The 20,593-nt window shown below is 41.3% G+C and overlaps 2 protein-coding genes and 1 long non-coding RNA gene across 6 annotated transcripts in view; 1 reads left to right on the top strand and 2 right to left on the bottom strand.

Annotated features, from left to right (window-relative positions):
- The window catches only part of LOC107078220 (meiosis-specific coiled-coil domain-containing protein MEIOC-like), a 27,579-nt gene extending 11,137 nt beyond the window's left edge, over window positions 1-16,442 (bottom strand). Inside the window, exons 1-8 of one of the 4 annotated variants that reach the window (XM_015354217.2) lie at window positions 14,377-14,457; window positions 13,964-14,082; window positions 8,541-8,651; window positions 7,563-7,732; window positions 6,984-7,085; window positions 3,096-4,851; window positions 1,596-1,730; window positions 1,096-1,276 (exon numbers count right to left, since the gene is read on the bottom strand). In XM_015354217.2, the coding sequence (XP_015209703.2) occupies window positions 1,096-1,276; window positions 1,596-1,730; window positions 3,096-4,851; window positions 6,984-7,085; window positions 7,563-7,732; window positions 8,541-8,564 (2,368 nt within the window). In that variant the 5' untranslated portion in view covers window positions 8,565-8,651; window positions 13,964-14,082; window positions 14,377-14,457. Of the gene's footprint in view, window positions 1-1,095; window positions 1,277-1,595; window positions 1,731-3,095; window positions 4,852-6,983; window positions 7,086-7,562; window positions 7,733-8,540; window positions 8,652-13,963; window positions 14,083-14,376; window positions 14,467-15,759 lie in introns of those variants that run through there. The other 3 variants (XM_069191160.1, XM_015354214.2, XM_069191161.1) reach the window with 3 other exon arrangements.
- Window positions 14,618-20,593, top strand: part of LOC138239414 (uncharacterized) — a 7,159-nt gene continuing 1,183 nt past the window's right edge. Inside the window, exon 1 of the long non-coding RNA XR_011189894.1 lies at window positions 14,618-14,708. This is a non-coding gene — a long non-coding RNA (uncharacterized lncRNA). The remainder of the gene's footprint in view (window positions 14,709-20,593) is intronic.
- The window catches only part of LOC107078214 (polyunsaturated fatty acid lipoxygenase ALOX12-like), an 18,469-nt gene continuing 16,124 nt past the window's right edge, over window positions 18,249-20,593 (bottom strand). Inside the window, exon 18 of the mRNA XM_069191162.1 lies at window positions 18,249-19,292. Within this exon, the coding sequence (XP_069047263.1) occupies window positions 19,113-19,292 (180 nt within the window). The 3' untranslated portion in view covers window positions 18,249-19,112. The remainder of the gene's footprint in view (window positions 19,293-20,593) is intronic.

Here is a 20,593-nt window from a genome sequence, read left to right as displayed (position 1 = left end):
TACGCGGGGGACAGTGTAACGCATACGGCCATCAGGGTGTGTAAGAGCCGGCTTACCAGAGCGGTGACGTCGCCACCCTTCCCTGTGATAGCAGGACCACAGCCCCTGGGCTGTAGAGAGATCTCTCTTTGGCTCACCAGGCTGGGTCCCTCTTGAGTGACACGGGAGTCCTGGGTTTGAGCCCCCGACGGTGGGGGGCCGACCTAATGCGGCAAGGGCGCCCGCCTGAACCCCCGCTGCGTTACATTGGTGTCAGAAGCGGGGTGGGATAGCCCTTTGCCGAAGACGGCGAGTTAAGCGGGGGACAGTGTAACGCATACAGCCATCAGGGTGTGCAAGAGCCGGCTTACCAGAGCGGTGACGTCGCCGCCCTTCCCTGTGATAGCAGGACCACAGCTACTGGGCTGTAGAGAGATCTCTTTGGCTCACCAGGCTGGGTCCCTGTTGAGTGACGCGGGAGTCCCGGGTTCGAGCCCCTGACGGTGGGGGGCCGACCTAATGTGGCAAGGGCGCCCGCCTGAACCCCCGTTGCATTACATTGGTAAGATATGCTGCAATCTTCCCAGCTGTCAGACGTTTTTCCTCAAAACCTATTTCTGCTAAATTACCCCAGCCAATTTCTTCTGACCGAACAGTAAACATGAAACAAATGCATAAATTCGATCCTTGGATCAATTCAGTGCTGAGGACCAAAACCAACAATCATGTTTGTAACTATTCATAAAGTATGTTCTTAGCCAATTACTGTAACTAGTATAAATGTGTAAAAAAAAAAAGGAAAGTATCAGAAAATCACTTACAGCCCAGGAAATGAAACTGTCTAACTGCCTAGTTCCTACATACTCCTACATTTGAAAAATGAAATAAAACAAATTAAACAATAACATCTTTGGTAACTTAGAAAGTTAGAAAGCCAACGACACTAGTTAGCTCAGTAGCCACTGTGCTATTGCTCCACTACAAGAGTGCACTGTGATGTAGCAGGGAGGAGTGGTCATGCTTCTATCAATATGTCAAACAACATGTTATTAATAAAAGAATGACTGCACAATAAGGTACAGACTGCATGTTGAGTGGAACAAGCCCTACCCCTACCTTTCTCAACATTAGGTCTTGGTGTTCTCTGTTTATGCCGGTTAGCAGCACTCAAGATCTCATCTTTGCGGCGGGCCTGTGTGACATGGATGGCCTCCAGGTGGCGATCGAGAGCGGTGGATATGTTGGCATGTAGAGGAGCACTACGCAGACGTTCCATCTTCCCAATCAAAGTGGTGACCTGGAAACACACAGACACTAATCGCAAACACTTCCGTACATATAGTTTCAGCTCTAGAGAATACTTAACTGAAATGACTTGCTAAACACAAAAAAATAGATTTTTCAGCCTCATTTTGCAAAAATCAAGCAGTATACCATAAGAGACTGGGAACATTTCTGCTGTTAAGCTGAACATGGATGATTTTAAACAGGTCATACCTGCATTGAACAAATCTTAAACGATCATGATATTTACAAGTCCCTTAAGCCAAGTCCACTAACTGGAATTCCTTTTCCACCCGCAGGCATACATGTTACCTGAAGCACAGCTGGCTTACCCTGGTGTGCTCCCTAAGCTGGTCCACAATCAAGCGGTCCACTCTAGAGGGATTAGCAGGCAAGCGAGGGACAGGAACTTTGTTGGAGCTGGAAACACGTTTTCCTGGAAAGTTTCTGGCCAGATCAGCTTCCGTCTGAAAAGGTGAAAGAGACAATGCAGACCTGTCCGATAATCTCTGTATCTAAAAAACATTTCCACTAATGTTTCTTTTCCCATCAGAAGAATGTTACACACTTCATTTCTTGGAGGAACCATCATACAGAAAGTGTCACAAATTTCACAAATACGTAGTGAGAGGAAGTGTTATACCTTGCAATCCCTCATTTCAGAAGTTTTTCAGCCCATTTTATATCAAGGATATGGTCAAGAATTTAAGTGACTACTTGACCAATATAAGATATAGGTCACTTCAGAGACATGGACCACTTTGATCAGGATAGTGGTACTGTAGGAGTGCAGAACAGGCAGAGGTTGTGTTAACACAAAAGTCCTAGATACAAATTAAATCTAAAGGACACAAAAGTATTTTTGATTTTTAAACATTTTCCACAGAAAAAAGGAAGTGTACTTAGCAAGTTAATAAAAACGCATATCGCCATGCTGTGAAGTTTTACACAAAGTAAAAAACGAACAGTTCTTTCAAAAGTATTTATTGCAAATAAAATCAGGAGTTTTCCAGTTTTGCTGCCGTCAAGATCCAGCCTTCTGAAAACAGATTTTTCTAGCTGTTTTTTGAACCATCAACAGATCTGAGCTCAGCAGCCGAGCATTGGTAAAGAACAGTCACGTATATTAATGCACTCTACTGCAGGACACTCCAAGAAAAGCCTCGGTCTGTAGCAGGTGTGGTCTTAGTATGTCAGTGACAGAAGATAAAATACATATAACCTGTACAAATGTTAAGGTGAAAAGTAGGCAATAGCAACTTATTCCAGGGAGGTTCTAAGAGAACATTGAATGGCTGAAGCCCACAATGCCAGAACATTTGAAGTGAAACCAAACTAGATGTACAATATCAACCATTTCTCCACAGACGACCTAACAGCTTTTAAGAATTCCAAACCTTAGCACAGTGAGCGTTTTCCTTGGGAATATAAAAGTGTTGTGGCTGGCAGCATGATTTTGTAGTTTAAAGAACCTATGTATACACCGATAGAAGCTAAACAAAGTTTACAATTAGCACAAAACTCAAAAGTGAAGTTACAAGCAACCAAATACCATCCATTGCACTTATTCTGCTTTATGTAAATGTGAATTATTTTATGTGAAGAAAATATCCTTTATAATGAAATACAGATTCTAATGGATGGACAGAAATTTATGACATGAGCAAAAACCTAATTCTCAAATCAAGTTTAAATTGCTGAAACACTAACATCAGGAAACATAGTGCAGTTTTTGGCCCAAATCTACAGATGTTCATACAAGTAACCATAGGCCAAATGGCACTATTGCACTAGTAATCTCTAGTGTTCTACAAAAACACTAGCTAATTTACCTTCTTCCTCTCCTTCTCCAGGGATCTCCACTGGTCATAGCACACTTCCAGCTGCACATGGAGCTCACTGGTGGGGCCGCTGCGGTTCCTCATGGGCCGGTACTTGTTGAAGGGAGGGAAATAAGGAAGAGGCACATCTCCACAGAACAGCTCGCTGACGAAGGGGCTCAGATGATTGAGATCTTCCAAACGGAGCCGATCCATGAGGTGAGGGAAAGGAAATCCAGAGGAAGGGAAAGGGAACCCAGCACCATTGCCACTGCCAGCATGGTGGCAGAGTTGGGAGAAGTTAGGGTTTTGTTTAAGGTCTGGCATCAGCAATGGAAAAGGCAGTACAATAGGAGAGTTGACGTCCGAGACGCTGCCAGCACCTTGGTCTGGTTTTCTGCGGTAATTATTGTACTGGTGGGGTTTAGAGGTTTCAAAAGCATTGGGCTGAGGGAAGCAGTTGTTTTTATTGACACCCTTTCGATCATGGGTGTCCTGTTCTTGCCCGTTGCAGAAGCGGTAGTATTTCCCAGCCTCCTCCCCTGTGGATGACTGGGAGGTAGGCCTCCAATCATCAGACTGGCCATTATGGTGCTCTTTGGTTGCTGCTGCATCCAGTCTAGGATAGCTGCCAAACTGGTTGTGCATCATGTTTTCATTAACTGTACAGCCACGCCAAAGACCCGAGTGGTTTTCACCCTTCCTGCCCCTCTGATCCAGCGATGGTGGGGAGGAGCTGGGAAGCTGGTGGTTGGAGCCAAGAGGGAGCTGGATGGGACAGCTCTCGCTTGACAGGCTGGACACTTGGGAGTTTCTGCCTGTACCTTTCTCCCTCGCGTACCGCAGGCTGTGCTTCCCACACGGGCTCAGCACATCTCCCTCGGCCCTCAAGGGACCACTCTTTGCAGAGTGAGGGGGGTCCTCATTGTGGAACGCAGCATTCATGGCTTGGCTAAAAGGAGAAGGATAATCCAGGGAGTTAAACAGGCCCTGACTGAGGGGCTTCCTGTTCAGAGGGTAGCCATCCTGAACATTCAGGTTCAAATCAGGACGCGGCTTCCAGCTCCTGCTCCCATTCACTTTCATGGGCTGCTCAGCGAAGTAATTCTGAGAGGGGGGGAAAGTCATCTGAGACAAGGGCCCATTGTGATCCTCGTATCCCTTCATTGAGTTTGTCCTCGGCTGAGAGTCCAGTGCCCAACCGCCTTCAGGCTGCGGGCTATTCCGATCAGTGGGAAAGCTTGCTTGCCCCATTTGGCCCACTTGCTTGGAAAACTTGTCTTGCCTTTGCTCCATTTTGAACTCCCTCTGTATTACTGTGTTGTTACTGTTGCTGCGGTTGTGAAACGCGTACATGCCAAAATCCCGAAGTCCTTTCTCAAAGCCCCTGTTCAGGATCTCTTTATTGCTTTCCCGCATGAAAGGCTCAGACTGCTTCTTGCGAGAGACAAAGTCTTCCCTGTGCACAAAAGCATTGCTATTGTACATGGGATCCTCAGCATAAGACCTCTTCGTTAAATAAGCGGATGGATGGCTCGTAATGTCAGGATCCTTTTTGTCACGTGAAATCCAGAAGTCTCCAAGGTTGAGGCCCTGGAATCCTGGATAAAGGCTTTCCATCTGATTTTCATTTAACTTAAGGAAAGTGTCTTGATAGGAGTTGTTCATATCACTAGATCCATTCTGTTCCAGCATGCTCTTCTCTGGATGGTCAATACAGCTACTGCTGTCTGCCGGAAACGATGGAAAAAACCTGGAAGATGAACTCCTAAATAAAAACAATTTTGAATATTTAGTTTACACATGTATTGTCCCGTGGTAACTGCATGTTTAAGAGAATTATATTTTTGGACCATATAGCTGGGCCAAGAATCATATAAACCGTCACAGGACACTGGTTAATAGTCTATTTTTTAAAATTAATTCCTTATAATATAGAGCTTTTCTGAACACTCCACTTAAAGGTCTTTACAGCTAATGAGGACTCCCCTCCTCCACCACCACCAATGTGCAGCACCCATTTGGATGATGTGATGGCAGCCATAGTGCATCAGAACACTCACCACACACCAGCTATCAGTGGGGAGGAGAACAGAGTGATAATCCCCATCTATGAATTGGCTTCATTAGGAGGCCATGGCATGATATGTAAAGGCCAATGGGAAATTTGGCCAGGACGCCAGGGTAACACCCTTACTCTTTTTGAGAAATGCCCAGGGATTTTTAAGGGCCTCGGTTTTACGTCACAAAATAGTGTCTCCGTCATTATACTGGGGCATAAGGACCCACACAAACTGCAGGGTGAGCACCCCCTACTGGCCCCACCAGCACCTCTTCCAGCAGCAACTTTAGTTTTTTTAATTAGCACATCAGAAGAGATCGAAATTGTACTTGGAGATATTTTGTATTTCTAATAGCCTTGTCATACAGGCACAGCTTAGCTGAGCTCTCACAGTACAAATCATTTCACACTGCTCATTTTGTGAAGTCCAATCAGAACCAAAACTTGAGACCTTGGCTTTACACGTTACCTGCTACTGGCTCAGGGTTGAGCAAAGCTGGGTGCAGGGCTAACATGCACATGTTTTTCAGTATGTCACAGAATACTTAAGAGAAGACATAAAACAATGTTTTTTCGTTCGATCATGAAATGCATGAACAACTGAAATATGAAGAAAAAAAAATGTTGACAATGACCTTGAATTTTTCACTGCATTATATACCATCTTTGAACATATAGAAACTCAAACATCATGTTCTACTGAACTGGAATAATAGGAGGTAAGAAATATGCTTGTGGACAATTTTCAACAGAAGAAAGACTCACTTGCTGTTAAGACAGCAAAATTGGATTTTATCTAGTTTATTTTAAAATTATGGACAAATTGCCACACTTAATAAAGAAACGCCAAGCTCCAATCTTAGAATTTAAAAGATGAACCTGTACATTCTCGCATATGTAAAAAATAATGTAGATTGCATAACCGAGTCCCAGGACCTAACCCGCCCTGTCTAATTCTTAAGGGAATAACTGACTTATCTGTTAAGTCTTACACTGGAGTATTATTGTAATGAAATTGAGAATAGCAGTGGTTCAGGTATTGATCACCCTCCATTTCAGCATTCACCCCTCACCTATATAATAGTTGCTTACACTTATATAGCGCTTTTCTGGACACTCCACTCAAAGCGCTTTACAGGTAATGGGGACTCCCCTCCACCACCACCAATGTGCAGCATCCACCTGGATGATGCGACGGCAGCCATAGTAATGAAGCTAATTCATAGATTCATACAGGTGAAAGCCTTGCAAGCATGTAGTGTTTGCTGAGGAACACACCTCTCCACCGATAGAAACAGAAACTCCAGCATGGGGTGGTTTTGTCTATAGTGTATTCAAAGACTAATGGCTTAAAGGTGGGAGGGTCAGTGGAGATTTCTTCTTTTGCCCCCATGTGAAATATGACAGCCAAATTCGAGTCATCCATTCCTAACCAGGTGTGTATAGCAACAATAACGAGCAATTGTACATCAACTACAGCTGAAGTATCTCTTAACGTTCCAAACGTTCTGCTCCAACCCGGCCTATCTAAAATTTCCCCTGTAATTGGTGAGGTTATTACTTCTTGCAAAAAGCTGTTATACAATTATTAAATTGTAGTTTTGAACAGTGTGCAAAACATGAAGTTGTACTGGGTTGGCTCAGCAAGGTTTTGACTTAGCTTGGCTGAAGTGCGCCAGTGTCAACAGGATATAACAAAACGGTCCAAATCCGACCCATTCACAGGACTGATTTTTCAAAAAATAAAAGTTTTGGATTTTTTGTTTTTAATTCGTAAACCTGAGCACTGGGAATTTCATTGGGAAAAAGGGCTTGGAAAAATGTTCTGTACAATTTACCAGTCTTGAAGGTGTTCTGATCCATTTGGTTCTTCCAAGATACTTGAGACCATTCCAAATAAATCCGGGCCATTTCCAGAGTATGAGAGGTTAACCTGGGGTCTACAGAACACAACACTAATCAGTCAGTCACACAATAACATTACACAACTAAACCCACTCGTGTTACCACTGTGCTGCCTTTGTTAATTGTTCTTTAAGAAAAGGTCTGATGAGGTCATATGCAACTGAACAAATAAAACAAATCCCATAGTGAGAAAATGCATCTACCCAAACATAATTTACAAAAACTTCACTAGTATATCACTAAATACCTTTTTTTTTTAATCAACACCATTCATATCTAAAGACTAATCATGTCAACAGAGAGTACCAGAATATTTAATGAATGTCTAGAAGGAATAATTATAGATTTGTTTCACAAAAGGAGTGAGAAAGTTCTCCGTAAGACCTGTTCTGACTGCACTTCATTGTAATGGGAAGAGTTCCTCCCCCCCAACTCTGTGCTTTTCTCCAATATTCATGAGTGCAAATTAATGTATTTCCTCAAAAAGGTATACAACTGTTACAATTCATTACCTGGGCAGAATGCTGTCCTGAAAGGCAGCTGAGGGAGTGCCATCATCGGTGAACATAGACCAGCTGTTGTAGAGCAGCGCTGGGTCCAGTGCTGCGTTATTAATGCAGCTGAGGGAGGCAGGGGGCAGCACCTGTGTGTCCATTTTATCCTTTTTCAAGTTGATCTTTAGCTACAGTACGTACAAAAACAGCATTGAAACCTAAATAACTGGTCAATACAGTTTTAAACTCTGGGAATAATAACCACAAACTAAATCTCAACCGATGTAGAGTGGGATAAGAGCTTTTTCTTGAGAGGAAAAAAAATCTTCAGTTTTAATTCTAGCTCAAGGTAGAGATGTACATCCTCACCCATTGATCAATGGAGGTGGTTCATTAGAAAAAAAAAACTCATTCTAACTTGAATTCACTGTGAAAACATGAGTGCAATGCATAGACAATCTCCATTTTCTGTTAGCACTTAATCTGAAAATCTTAATTCTTCAAACTGTACAGGTTAAAATCTTTGACACCAAGGTATTCTGTAACATACTAATAGATTTTGCCCACAGGCTCACCATTCACCAGGCTGTGAAAACACTTGCTATGATCTACAAGTAAAGGTAGCTTAACATTACACACAGCCCATTCCATTACTCAGTTCTCATTTCTAAGTGATGATTTTCCTTTAACTGTTTTTATACATTAAAATTTTAATGTGGCTTAACATCTGAATGTTTTTAAACTATGCTACTGTACATCTGAAACTTCAGACCATTTTGATAGGAAAGGTTGAGGCGATGTTCAGCTTTCATATTATCATGACGGATGAAGACATTTGTTTGCCAATCACAATATGATTATGCTCTTAATTGAATTTATAAAATATATCGTACACACGTTAAACCAGAGGTCCTACACAAATTCTATGATTTCTAGAAACCTCTTTGCATTTAGAGAACAACAAATCTCCAAACATTAAGGGTAAGAGCAGATTACCTGTGGCTTGTAATGGTTGGCCATCGTCTCCTGAATACTGCAAGATATGGACTCACAGTTTGTACCATTGCAGTATTCATAAGATTCCAGATTCTTCAAGAAAGCTTCAGCCTAAAAGGATGATCAACATTTTAGTCATTAAGAACAAAACAAAATGTCCAAAACACAGGAATTCAGATCTCAGTGTCCCTCAACCACTGGCTTGATACACACCTGCTTAAAAGAGGGTCTTTGTGACCCATTCTTAAATATAAAGTCCAGTGTAAATATTTTGCTTGCTAGGACTTGATCATTGTTGCATTATGCAGTTGTCAATCAAGTGGAGTTCTGAAGTGACCAGACAATTCTGTCCAGCAAGACCAATTGGTCTGTTGCACACAAGTAGCAGCAGCATGAAGCATCAGTTAGGACACTGGACACAGCACAGCAGGAGTGTCCATTGAAATCCCAGGTCACAAAGCTTTTGTACTTCTTAAATTTGTCTTAATATTTCTGCACCCGTCACAACTCAGTGGGAACAGTCTGCCATGTGGTATGGCCCATAAACTGTAAGCAAGAGCAGAACAGAAGTTTTCTTTGGTGTACGAGGCATGACTTTCTCCGAAGGAAACTGCAGGCTTGCTGAAACTATCAGCTCAGCCAGCTTCAAGGAATCACAGGCCATGACTGCTGAATAAAAAAAAATAAATAAATCAAGGTGCCAGAATGTATTTTTCATGTCTTCGGAGAATCACATGAGCCAGCAGCTATATTACCCTGCAACTCACAACTGGCAACCCAGTGAAGCTCAGCAGGTGTGAGCCTGGTCAGTACCTGGATGGGAGACCTCCTGGGAAAAACAAAGGTTGCTGCTGGAAAAGGTGAGAGGGACCAGTAGGGGGCACTCACCCTGCAGTCTGAGAGTACCAATCCTCCAGTATAGTGCTGGTGACACTACACTGTAAAAAGGGCACCATAGTTCGGATGAGACATAAAGCCAAGGTCCTGACTCTCCGTGGTCATTAAAAATACCAGGGTGTTTCTCAAAAAGAGTAGTGGTGTAACCCCAGTGTCCTGGCCAAATAATTCCCATCTATGAACTGGCTTCATTACTCTTCTCCTCCCCACTGATAGCTGATGCATGGTGAGAGTATTGTGCGCACTTTGGCTGCCACATCATCCATATGGGAGCTACACATTGGTGATGGTGGAGGGGACCACCCATTAAAAAAAGCATTATATACGTGTAGGGCTAGGCGACATTAGAACCGACATTAAGAATCTCCCAACGGCCTTACTTTGCTTATGTCAGTATGCTCAGTAAAAGCTTTCCCCGCTGTGTGTTTTCATGAACGGTCCCCTTAAAAAAAAAAAAAGAAAAGGGCAGCACCCAGTTGTTATATTCAGTCGCATGCTTCTGCTTCGTCCAACCTTCATTTCTGCGCCCAAACGTAACACAAGCAACTTGTCCCGTCACTTGAAACACAACCATGTTGTGGAATACGAAGAGTACATGGCCAAAAAAAAAAAAAAAGACTGACAAGCACATTTATGGCTGAAGTGATTCCCCCAAACAGCTGTCTCGAACGCAAGCATTTACTAATGCCACTCGATATACAAAAGGTTCACGCAGATGGAACGAGATAACTAATGCCATTACATACTACATTATTTGTAAGACACTGAGATAAGATGAGGTTTGTGCAGCTTTAATAGTTTTGCCTATTTAAAACATGGTCTTTCAGCATATCATGTAATCATATCATTTCAAGGGTTTCAAAAACAATTATCATTAATTTATCATACCAAGGTGAATGTGTGAAATTATCGTGATGTTGACTTGCGGTCATATCACCCAGCCCTATATATATATATGTGTCAGGATATTATTATTATATCTAGGAGAATGTAATGAAACTGATGCTCTAATTGTGGAGGAGGACTGACAAGCTGGTAAAGATGTTCTATAATAATTAGGTAGGGCAGTTTGAAGAGATAAGTCTATACTTTCATCCACTTCCTGTCCACTTCTCCCAGTTGAGGGTTGCAGGAGAACCACAGCCCATCTTTGGACAGCAGGAGACAACCAGAGCACCTGAAGAACCCCCCCCCCCCCGCACACAGGGAGAACCTGCAAGGCAGCACGTTCTTTGTGCCACCCAATATGTCTATACAACCAGACAAAAAGATGGTCTTATATACGTATCTTAAGAAAACGAACTTGCATAGAGGCAAAATAAGATCAGCCTACCAAAGCCTGCAAAGCTCTTTGTACTTCTGAACTGGTTTCCAAATCTGACCCCAACAAACTACAGCTTCTTCCACTCTCTTTAATACCAGACATGCGAGGAGGTGTTTCCACAAGTGAGATACAGTATGCCTGGCCCAAGGAAACCAGTACTGTAAAACAAACGCCTTGTAACTTATCTAAAGTTGACTCGGATACAAAGCAGGCTGTGACCCGACGTTGCTGCCTGACAGGAGAGGGAAAAGCACTGCAGCACGCAGTGAGCTGGAGGAGAGAGGCTTCACACTTGTCTCATTACACAAATAGCAAATAGAATCGGTTTCAGAACGTTTTTCATAGCCTGTATGGAACAAGGTTTGCAAGAGATGCATACAGAAGGCTTGATGATCACAAATCATGAGGAGGACCAAAAATATTAAAAGCATGTGGTTACATCATACTGTGTATGATGCACATATTAGCACCTGTACTGGTACTGTGCTGTTTGCACTATGTGCTGTCTTATAACGTCTATTGTCTAAATTTATCGTCCATGTCTGTCTGTCATTTGTGATATATATTTTTTCTCTAATGCTACTGGGTATCCCTGAACGAGTAAGCATTCCAATACACTTTTTGTATATGGCAAATAAAGAAATCTTGCATGGGTATCTTTGGTTTTATGTTGGCTGAAGCCAGTTTGTCACAATTACCCACACATTCTTCAGTATACTCCACCTCTCCAACACTGAAGTAACATAAGCAAAACAAATATCCGAGATCGCAGACTCAGTTCTGGCGTTTTCCCCCATGTTCTCAGTTACACAGTAGGTTTAATTATTCAATTAGCTGCTATGCTTCTAACCAGGCTTCAAGAGTATTCATAGGTACCTGCACCTGGAATAAAGTGAATGCCTTGTTTAATCAACCAGAAAAGGCCTAAGAAAGAAAAGAAAAATCCTGTTTAATTTAGAAAATAATTAGATTCAATTGACTATTCAGGCTGAAACAAAAACCAGAAGGCACAAAGCAAGGCTTTCCAGGAACTGAGCTGGCACACCCTCATCTAGGATTGCCCTAATCACCACTTCTCTCCTGAAACGTGTTCTCAGTATTACCACTTCTGTCTCCTTCCAGATCTTTGAGACAGGGAGGGATCACTTAAAATAGATGCAAACCTGTTAAAACATGTTTATTGCTAGATGAAATTATTTTTTTTCCTCCAACCGGACTATATCAGAGCGCCAGGAGCAAACCACATCACTAAAATCCAAACCAAGTCTTTGCCTATTTTAAACATTTTACCTGCACATGACACAGTAAATGGCATAATGGGGAAAATGTTTTAATTGCGCTGGGAATACATGCCAAGTTATTACAGAAGTCTACTAACACCACGCATAAGATTTAAACACCACTGTACACGGACTTTTAAAATAACCTGTGCCTCGCACAAATGCACAGACTAATACCTTAACTTTGAGAAGCAAGTGCTGATTTACTATAACGGTTTCTTTTACACTGTGTGGTATTTGCAACATTTCAACATGATCCAATCACACAAACCTGATAAACATACTGGCCGTGAATTACATTTAAGCTTAATCAAGTGGGAAAAAAAGTGTTTTTTCATTCTAAATTAGTTGTGGTTTTTGCATGATCTGGCCTTTTACAATCAAATTAACCCATTAATTTGCCATCAAATCAGTGACAATTTATTTTAATAAGATTAACCAATTATGCTAAACTCAGGGGTGGGCAATCACCTTAACTATTTTAGCACAGGACAGAACCTGCATGGTGACATTTTATGTACTTTTCTTCAATAAATGTGCAATATACTGTACATACTACACTAGTACCAACAACAAATGCTACTAGTATGTAGCCATTGACTGTACTCACAATCCCAGTCGCTTTCAGTCAAGGGAAGAATCTAATTTACATCAATATGCACAGGTGTAGCTTTATCAATTGTCAAAGGGTGCGTGGTCATACTACTATGTTGTGCAATCTTGGGGTCAGTTGTAATGGTACTACACACGAAACATGAACATTTGACAACAGCCAACCGGCATCGAGTCTCGAGAAAGGCTTGTATTCACAACAGCAGTCATGAAAAAAGACAGGAGCCACACAGAAAGACCCTTTGCCATTTGAAATAAGTCATCAGCTACAAGAAGTCATTCAGCCCATCTGGCCTGTTATGTAGTTAATAGTCAAATGATCCAAGGACCAGTACACAAATTCGAGAACGCGTCTGACTAGTGTCCTCTAGAGGGAAGCAGTAGCAACAGCTATTGCTTGGATTTCTTTGCAATTGAGAGGATTTCTAAGACGTCGCTGGTGACCGATTCCAGCAGGCAATAGTTGCACTTGAGATTTACCTGGTGCAGTAGTTAAGCAAAGTATTTTTTTTTTAAATCAGTCAGTGCTTCAGCTCACCACTCTCAAAACCGACTTTATGATCCTCTGCTCGCATTACTGGAGGGGAAAGTGTGGCGCATGAAAATTATTTTAATTAAAGAACGGTTTGGATCTGTACGTTATTTTTTTAAACTTTTGGCGAACCATGCCGATCGTTTCTTTCTCTAACGTCTTGAAGGGCATGTTTTAGCTCTCCGCTGTTGCTGCTATTTGAACCAAATATGAGGTCTGTGGATCAATTTACACTTCTAGGCCGGTGGAAAATGTCGGAAGGCACCGTGGATCAGAAAGTTGCGATTCGGCAGCAGCTCCAGAACAGATTTAGTGCAAGCTCCAGCTCTCTGCCAAACTTACTTTCCATGAACTCCAGCGGAACCATTACAGTTTCACACAGCCGTGCTTTCTGCCCACACATGCATTAATAATGTTTTATACCGCGTGTAGGTAATTAAAGACTTCAGCTTCATCTTGGTGAACAGTTTTAACCACACAGTATCCATCAAGATCGCCGTCACTTCGCCTGTTTCTAAATTTGTCTAACAGGTTAGATGTTCTGGGGGGGGATTCGCTTTATTTTATTAACCTTGTCGCTGAGTAATTAAATGTTGACCCGTACTTTACCAGATAGAAAACCACCTCAGGAGAGATACACACGTCAAACGCTGAAAATCCCAAATTAGGCAGATTCACATTCGGAAAAACAGATTATCGAGTGAACTACCAATGAACAACAAGTTGCATACTTCGGAAAACAGGTCTTTCATCTGCCAATAATGTACTCGGTACATACCTGCAACACGGTACGCGTTCTTCGTTACAAAGAACTTTTCGTGGGCTGAACATCGCTAGTTGCCTTAAAATCGATGCACTGCAAAGCCGTCCACGCCTAATCGAGTTGCAGGCAAAGAACTAGGGAGCAAAACAAGTCATGTGGCAGAGAGCCATTTCAATCGCATCTTCACAACATCCTTGGTGCAGCGGCAACTGAATACAATATTGTGCACAGTGATGAGCCAGGCACTCGTAAAGGCACGTTTCGCCACCACACAAATAGTAAATGTAGGTTGTGCGAAGAAGGGCTCTAATGTTGATCCGGTTATTGACATTTGAGCTGCACGGTTTAGTTCTGCAAAGAACTAGAATTCCTCGCCGTGACATCCTACCCCAGCGTTAAACGCGGACGCGTCCCCACCGGTCACTTACGCTGCTTTAATGGCGGTGCAGCTAGTAGCGCTCAGAGGCGACGGCGGCTCTCCCAGCGCTCAGCGGACTGGGCCGGACAAGCCGCCATTGGCACCAGCCGGATCCTCTGCAGAGCGGAGAAGGGAGTCTCGCGGCCCGCGGCTCCGGCAGGGCAAGGCGTGCGCGCGCAGCTCCTCGCGACCGCCGCCGCAGAGGCGCACAGCCGGGAAGGGCCGAGGCAGCGCGTCCCCCCGGACCCCCAGCTCCCCCTCACCGTCTCCTTCCTCTTACCGACAAGCTCACAGAGCCCTGCGAGGGGCTGGTTTCTGGAAATCGTTTCTTTTGCAGCCTGCGTAAGTTTTTCGAGGTTGGGGAAAACTTCTTTTTCTCGACAAATGACGCGAGCAAAACCAAGCAGCATTTAGGGGGGGACAAACTCAAACCGATGATTCTGTGGACAATTGATACTCTCAGCATATGATTAAAAAAAATTTCGACAGACAGGTGTTATAAGAAAATTCCTAAATTTGAAAAAAAAGAGTTGGGGAATGATTTGTCTCCCCCCTATTGTAGCGTAACTTCATATCTTTTATTGCCGCTTTTCAAACAAATGACTGTAGTTCAATGCCATTCTTGCGCAAGTGTGTCCAAGCTGGGCCGAGGAAAGCAGGTGTCTGCTAGTTTTTCTAAAGGAGCTCATTGAGCAATTTAATAGTTTAAAGTGCTGGTGATTAAAAAAAAAAAGGAGACATACACAAAGATACCAGTCCTCCAGGACCGGGCAGCCCTTCAGTGTATTGGGAAGTTGTTTTCCACTGCATTTGGGATTATCTACAGAATCTATTTTGGACCGTTTTCAAACCCCGCGTATAAAATAATTTAAATCGAATAATCCTGGTCACAATGATGACAATTTTCAGAAAATGAAGTGATGACCAAATGGAGGTAAAAAAAAAGTAATAGTCGCTCAGATCAAAATAAAAGGCCTCCACTTGTTACAAACGTGGGTGTCTTTATATTACATATATTTAATTCAGTAGAAAGACAACACAATTGAAGCGGATTAATACTAGACGAACAGTACTTGATTCTAGCTTCAGGGTAAACTTGACCGTCTTTTGTGGTGCGGTGCAACCTAGGTAGCCAGCTTACTGTTATAACATCCTTTGGCTTTATCCAACATGTAAACTTGGCGACCAACGAATTTAACCTTAAAAATACCTCAAAATTCATACACGATTTTACCGAAAATCATAAGTCACCTTAAAGGAAAAACTGGCAACAGTGGACCACATAAGATACACCATTTCTGAGTATTTAACGTCATAAACAAAAAATCATAATTCATAACTTACCTAATGTAAACAACCTCTCAAGATGGAAAAAGAAAAGTTTTTAACTCACCTCCTGTAACTCGCACATTCGGGTGATGTCGTTTAGGAATGCTTACTCTTCGTTACCATCTCTCACCGTTACACGTACACACACTCGTATTGTAATGAAAACGTTTCCTTCCTTCCCAAACTGCCTAAATCTCAGGTCTGATGTCTTGAGCTTCGCCCCGCCGCACTCTCGGACCCTGACAACCCGCCCGGTGCGCGACTGCTTTCTCGCGGCCACCACGCCCACCCCGCCAATCAGCTCCTTGAGAAGTAAAAACAACCAGAAGCCGAAGTCTCCACTTAGAAACGGGGCCAATCAAAACCTTTATTTAACGGGCCAATAAGAAAGTGTCCCCCCCCCCCCCAAACACACACACATACAAAAAAGTGGAGCTTCTGCCACTCGGCAACCGGAGCATCGAACCATGATTGGCAGCCGCGGTGTCAAGTCACAGGCCACGCTGGATGGGGCGGGGTACGGGATGTCTCCTCTATGTTTCCTGGGGACCAATGACATTGGTGCTGGAAAGGCGCGCTAACAGAAGCTGAAGAAAACAAAAATACGCTTGAGTCACCATAGTAACTGTCTCCGCGGTAACGTGGGAAGCCAAAGTACTTGACAGTGGCCGAGTTTGAGACTGTTGACTCTGGATTAAGTTGAACTGAACTTCTTAGATAAGAAAATGGGAGCGAACACAGAGAAAAGGCGGCATTTCTTATCGGTTCAAAGTATAAAAACCGTTTGGTTAAGTTCACAATAATAACGTTTAAATTCATTATGAGAACAACTAGCAACGCATTTGTATCAATAGTCATGGGATCATAACTTAGATAAAATCAAAACTATTTTATATAATTTTATATAAATAAAAAGGTTTAAGATTAAAACTGTCGCACGATCTCTCATTCCGACTTTTTCCTAATTTAAAAGCGATCACAGAGATGTGTTACTCTTTTTTTTAAAGACACCCTTTAACTGTTGCTGTTTTTTTGACACCCGAAGAAGGCTCTAATGCCGAAAAGTTGTTTTTCTTGTCTTTTCAGCATGGAATAAACCTTTACTTGTTCCTTCGCACTCATTTTAAAAGTTTAACGAAATAATTTGTAAATGTAGAAAGTCTCATTAATTCACAATAACAACGAAATATAACCATGCTTATCTTTCCTAGAATTAAGATCCTTCCATGTTAGGGTTTGAGTTAAGAGCTGCTGTCGTGATACATGACCTCAGTAGCTGGTCGAAGCAATTTCACGCCGACGCCCCATTAACAAGCGCTCTGAATCAGGGTTCTGAGGACTCTAGTTTGTCCCCCTTTTAGTCCTCTAGAACTTCTGCCGAGTTCTTAATCACTGACTAATTGGTTTCAGTTTTCATTTTGTTGCCCACATTTAGGCAGTACTTTCAGCTCTTGAAATGCTATTGCTGATTGACATCAACGCAGCCCTAATCAGTGAATTCCAGACTTCCATTCAGGTGGAACAGATGAAATGGGAAAAAAATCGGACTTGTGCAGAAGGAAAAGCACTAATTTTGGGAGCATGTGATACAGTATCATTCACAGTTGTATACATTCATAGGAAACTAATCACATATTTCATTTCAAGAAAGAACATTTCTATATGTTGCCTACAGGTGACTCCAAAGAACTGTATAAACTACAGGTGACTCCATAAAGAAGTTATGGACAGAAGATTTTGTGTTCCTTAAGTACATGGTTAAGCTCATTAGTTGCTGAATTGAACAAGGTGAAACAATTGTTCTAAGGTGCAGATTCTGAGAGACATATAAAACCTGCTGCACAAATGAGAACCAGAACTGGAGACCTCTGGCCTTAGCAGTTCTCCAGTGGGTGTGTGACCATAATGTACAACCTAGTGCTCAATGGACATTAGAATATCACATTTCCCCTCAAAGCTGAGATGCCCACTACTGGGTTTGTGGGATATAACGAGATCAATGTCATACAATATTTGTTCATTTTTACTTTCCTGATGATTTGCCATATGTCTATGAAATATATTGTTCTCAGAAAGCAGAACTGCAATTTAAATTACATTTCTGAATTGAACATTTTCACTTGGTTACTGGTGACCATCTGTACCACATCTTCAGACGTCCATCTGGTCTCACATAACCTTGTTTAATTGCTAAACATGATTTGGTTGCACTGCTGGCTGGTCAGTTGAAATGCAGAGTTCTTCTTTCTTCACTTTCACCAGATTGGACATGCAACAGATTAAATGACCTGTTTGTCAGTGAGACCTGTTCCAGATCAGTTCTCACTAACAAAGAGATTTAGTGTTTATGCAACAGTCAGAATCACTCAAGTGTATCACAATCAGTCATGAATCATCAGTCAATCAAAATGACATTTAATCAATATCCAAGATACTAATTATTTCTCTGAAAACATGTATGCATAGTGTAATTAATTCCCTTTGTTGCTCATTATTGAACTGGAAAGCAGAAGCTACTGTTAGTATTATAATAGAAATTAAGCATGCAATAAATTGTATTTAAAATACTAATTTATTAAAATAAGCGATTGAGTGTTTATTAACATCCAAATCAAACACATATTCCCATATTTAATAATAAATTCTTAAAACTTCAAATGAAAGTGTATTTCTAATAAAAGTGAGAGAGTATTATAATATAGGGCATTATCACTATACAGCTTCTTGTATCTCATTGATATTTGGTCCATGAATGCAGAAAAGACCAACATCAATTTCCCTCAGTGTACATGATAAAATAAATTAAATCTCAGTGAAATAGCCACTTGTCAATTCATTTAGAGGTTTAACTTTTAGCAACATCTTTAAAATCTCTGTAGCAAACTGGAAGCCAGTGCACAGTGGCTCACACGGGTTATATTTGATTTTGTTTCCACATTTCCTTTTTTTCATCAGCATTTGTGTGCTGCACAAGCTGTAAACATGGCAGAATGGAATGGTGAGCAAATAAATATCACCATTACTGATGTACAACACAACTTTAGAAAACAACATGTGAGATGAAAAGTGTCTCCAGTCCCTGAGTTTTCCAGACTATAACAAAAATAATCACACGTATCTCCCGTATTTTACAATATAAGAACATAAAATGTTATTACAAAAGTAACATCCACCATCAGAACAATTAAAAAAAAACTGCAATACTAAAACCAAATTTAAACAAAAACAAAATAGATTTCTTCCCATTAAGTTTGGATTTACAATAAATCCAAAACTACAGTAAATATCTATAATAGATATATTATTTTAACCACATGAAATGACTCTCAGTTGCAATATTAGATCCTATTAAAGTTGGTGTCCCCCTCTACAGAACTATTCTTGTGTGGTCTGTTTTTATACATCATGCACCTTGTCTCAGATGGTGATGCTGTTTTCTAATACGGCAGGATGCAAGTACTCGTAAGGGAATTCTTGAGTCTTTGATCTCTTGTCGATGTACTCCTTGATTTTCTTCAGATCTTCATTGAATTCTTCAATAGGACCCTTCATTCTGGGTTCATATTTCACCTCATCAGAGTATTCTCCCAACAATTTCTATAAATAAAAAAAAGTTATTTAACTATGAATTCTATCATTTTGTTCTCAATAGCACAATGAAAGTTCATTTGTGACATGACAGAGATTATAGAAGAGTACAAAAAAAATTAAAAGTTTAAGATTTTACTTATTTTTTAAAATAGGTTTCTCTACTGACACAGGCATTTAGGTCTACAGGATAACAACTCCATCTTCTCTGCTATTTTAGTGTGAAAATGATTAACGTGCACAAATCAGGCATATTCCTCACACAAGTGAGAAATGGAAATGTGATGCATAAAGGAGGGGGTTTAATTCATTTTCATGACAAAGCAGCACAAAAGTGAGGAAAATCACTTAAAGAGTTTTTGAGCACAGCCCACTGTATAGCATACTATAACTACTGTATATATAAACCTCAACAACACAGATATGACCATCACATTGCCTTGCAGGAAGCACATTTACCTCAGAAACACCTACCAAATGATCACATTACTCCTATCCTGGAGTCCTTGCACTGGCTTCCGGTCAAATTCCATGGAGACTTTAAAATCCTCATGCTCACCTATAAGGCTCTGCATGGCTTGGCACCTCAGTACCTGTCTGAACTATTATCACCCTACTCCCCACTTCGCAACCTTCGCTCTTCTAATTCTGCTCTCCTAACTGTCCCCCAAGCCTGTCTACATTCTATGGGTGACAGGGCCTTCTCCTGTTATGCCCCCAAGCTCTGGAACTCTCTGCCCAAGCATATCAGAGAGTCAACTTCTCTAAACTCCTTCAAATCCAGACTCAAAATCCTCTTCTTTAGAAAAGCCTTTATTTAACTGGTTCCATTCTTCACCCCTCTGCTTTTCTTAGTACCACCATCCACGGTCTCCTGTGTATATTGTAATTGTGTTTTATCTTGTGTATTCTTTTTATTTATTGTTGTCATTCTGTAAAGAGCATTGAGAAGCCACCTTTAAAGGTGCTATATAAAATAAAGTTTTTATTATTATTATTATTATTATTATTATTATTATTATTATTACTGTATGTTGCTTTTCCTATGAACCAAAAAACCATAATGTACTGTATACTGAGAGGCACTATAAATGTAACAAATGTTGTTGGCTCCAATATTTATTTGCTGCATTTATAATGCCTCTCAGGATATTTGCTGTAACCTGGATTTACAGTATATATTTCCAATCCACAATTTCTTTGTTTAGCACTAGTTAGAATGTTACTTTGCTTCCCATTAATGCTACTCCTACCTGTGTAATAGGAAACAGGTGTTTGCCTGTACACATATCAGTAGATATATTGAAACC

The sequence above is a fragment of the Lepisosteus oculatus genome, chromosome 6 (genome assembly GCF_040954835.1).
Source record: "Lepisosteus oculatus isolate fLepOcu1 chromosome 6, fLepOcu1.hap2, whole genome shotgun sequence".
NCBI lineage: Eukaryota > Metazoa > Chordata > Actinopteri > Semionotiformes > Lepisosteidae > Lepisosteus > Lepisosteus oculatus.
This window is presented reverse-complemented; position numbering and strand designations above follow the sequence as displayed.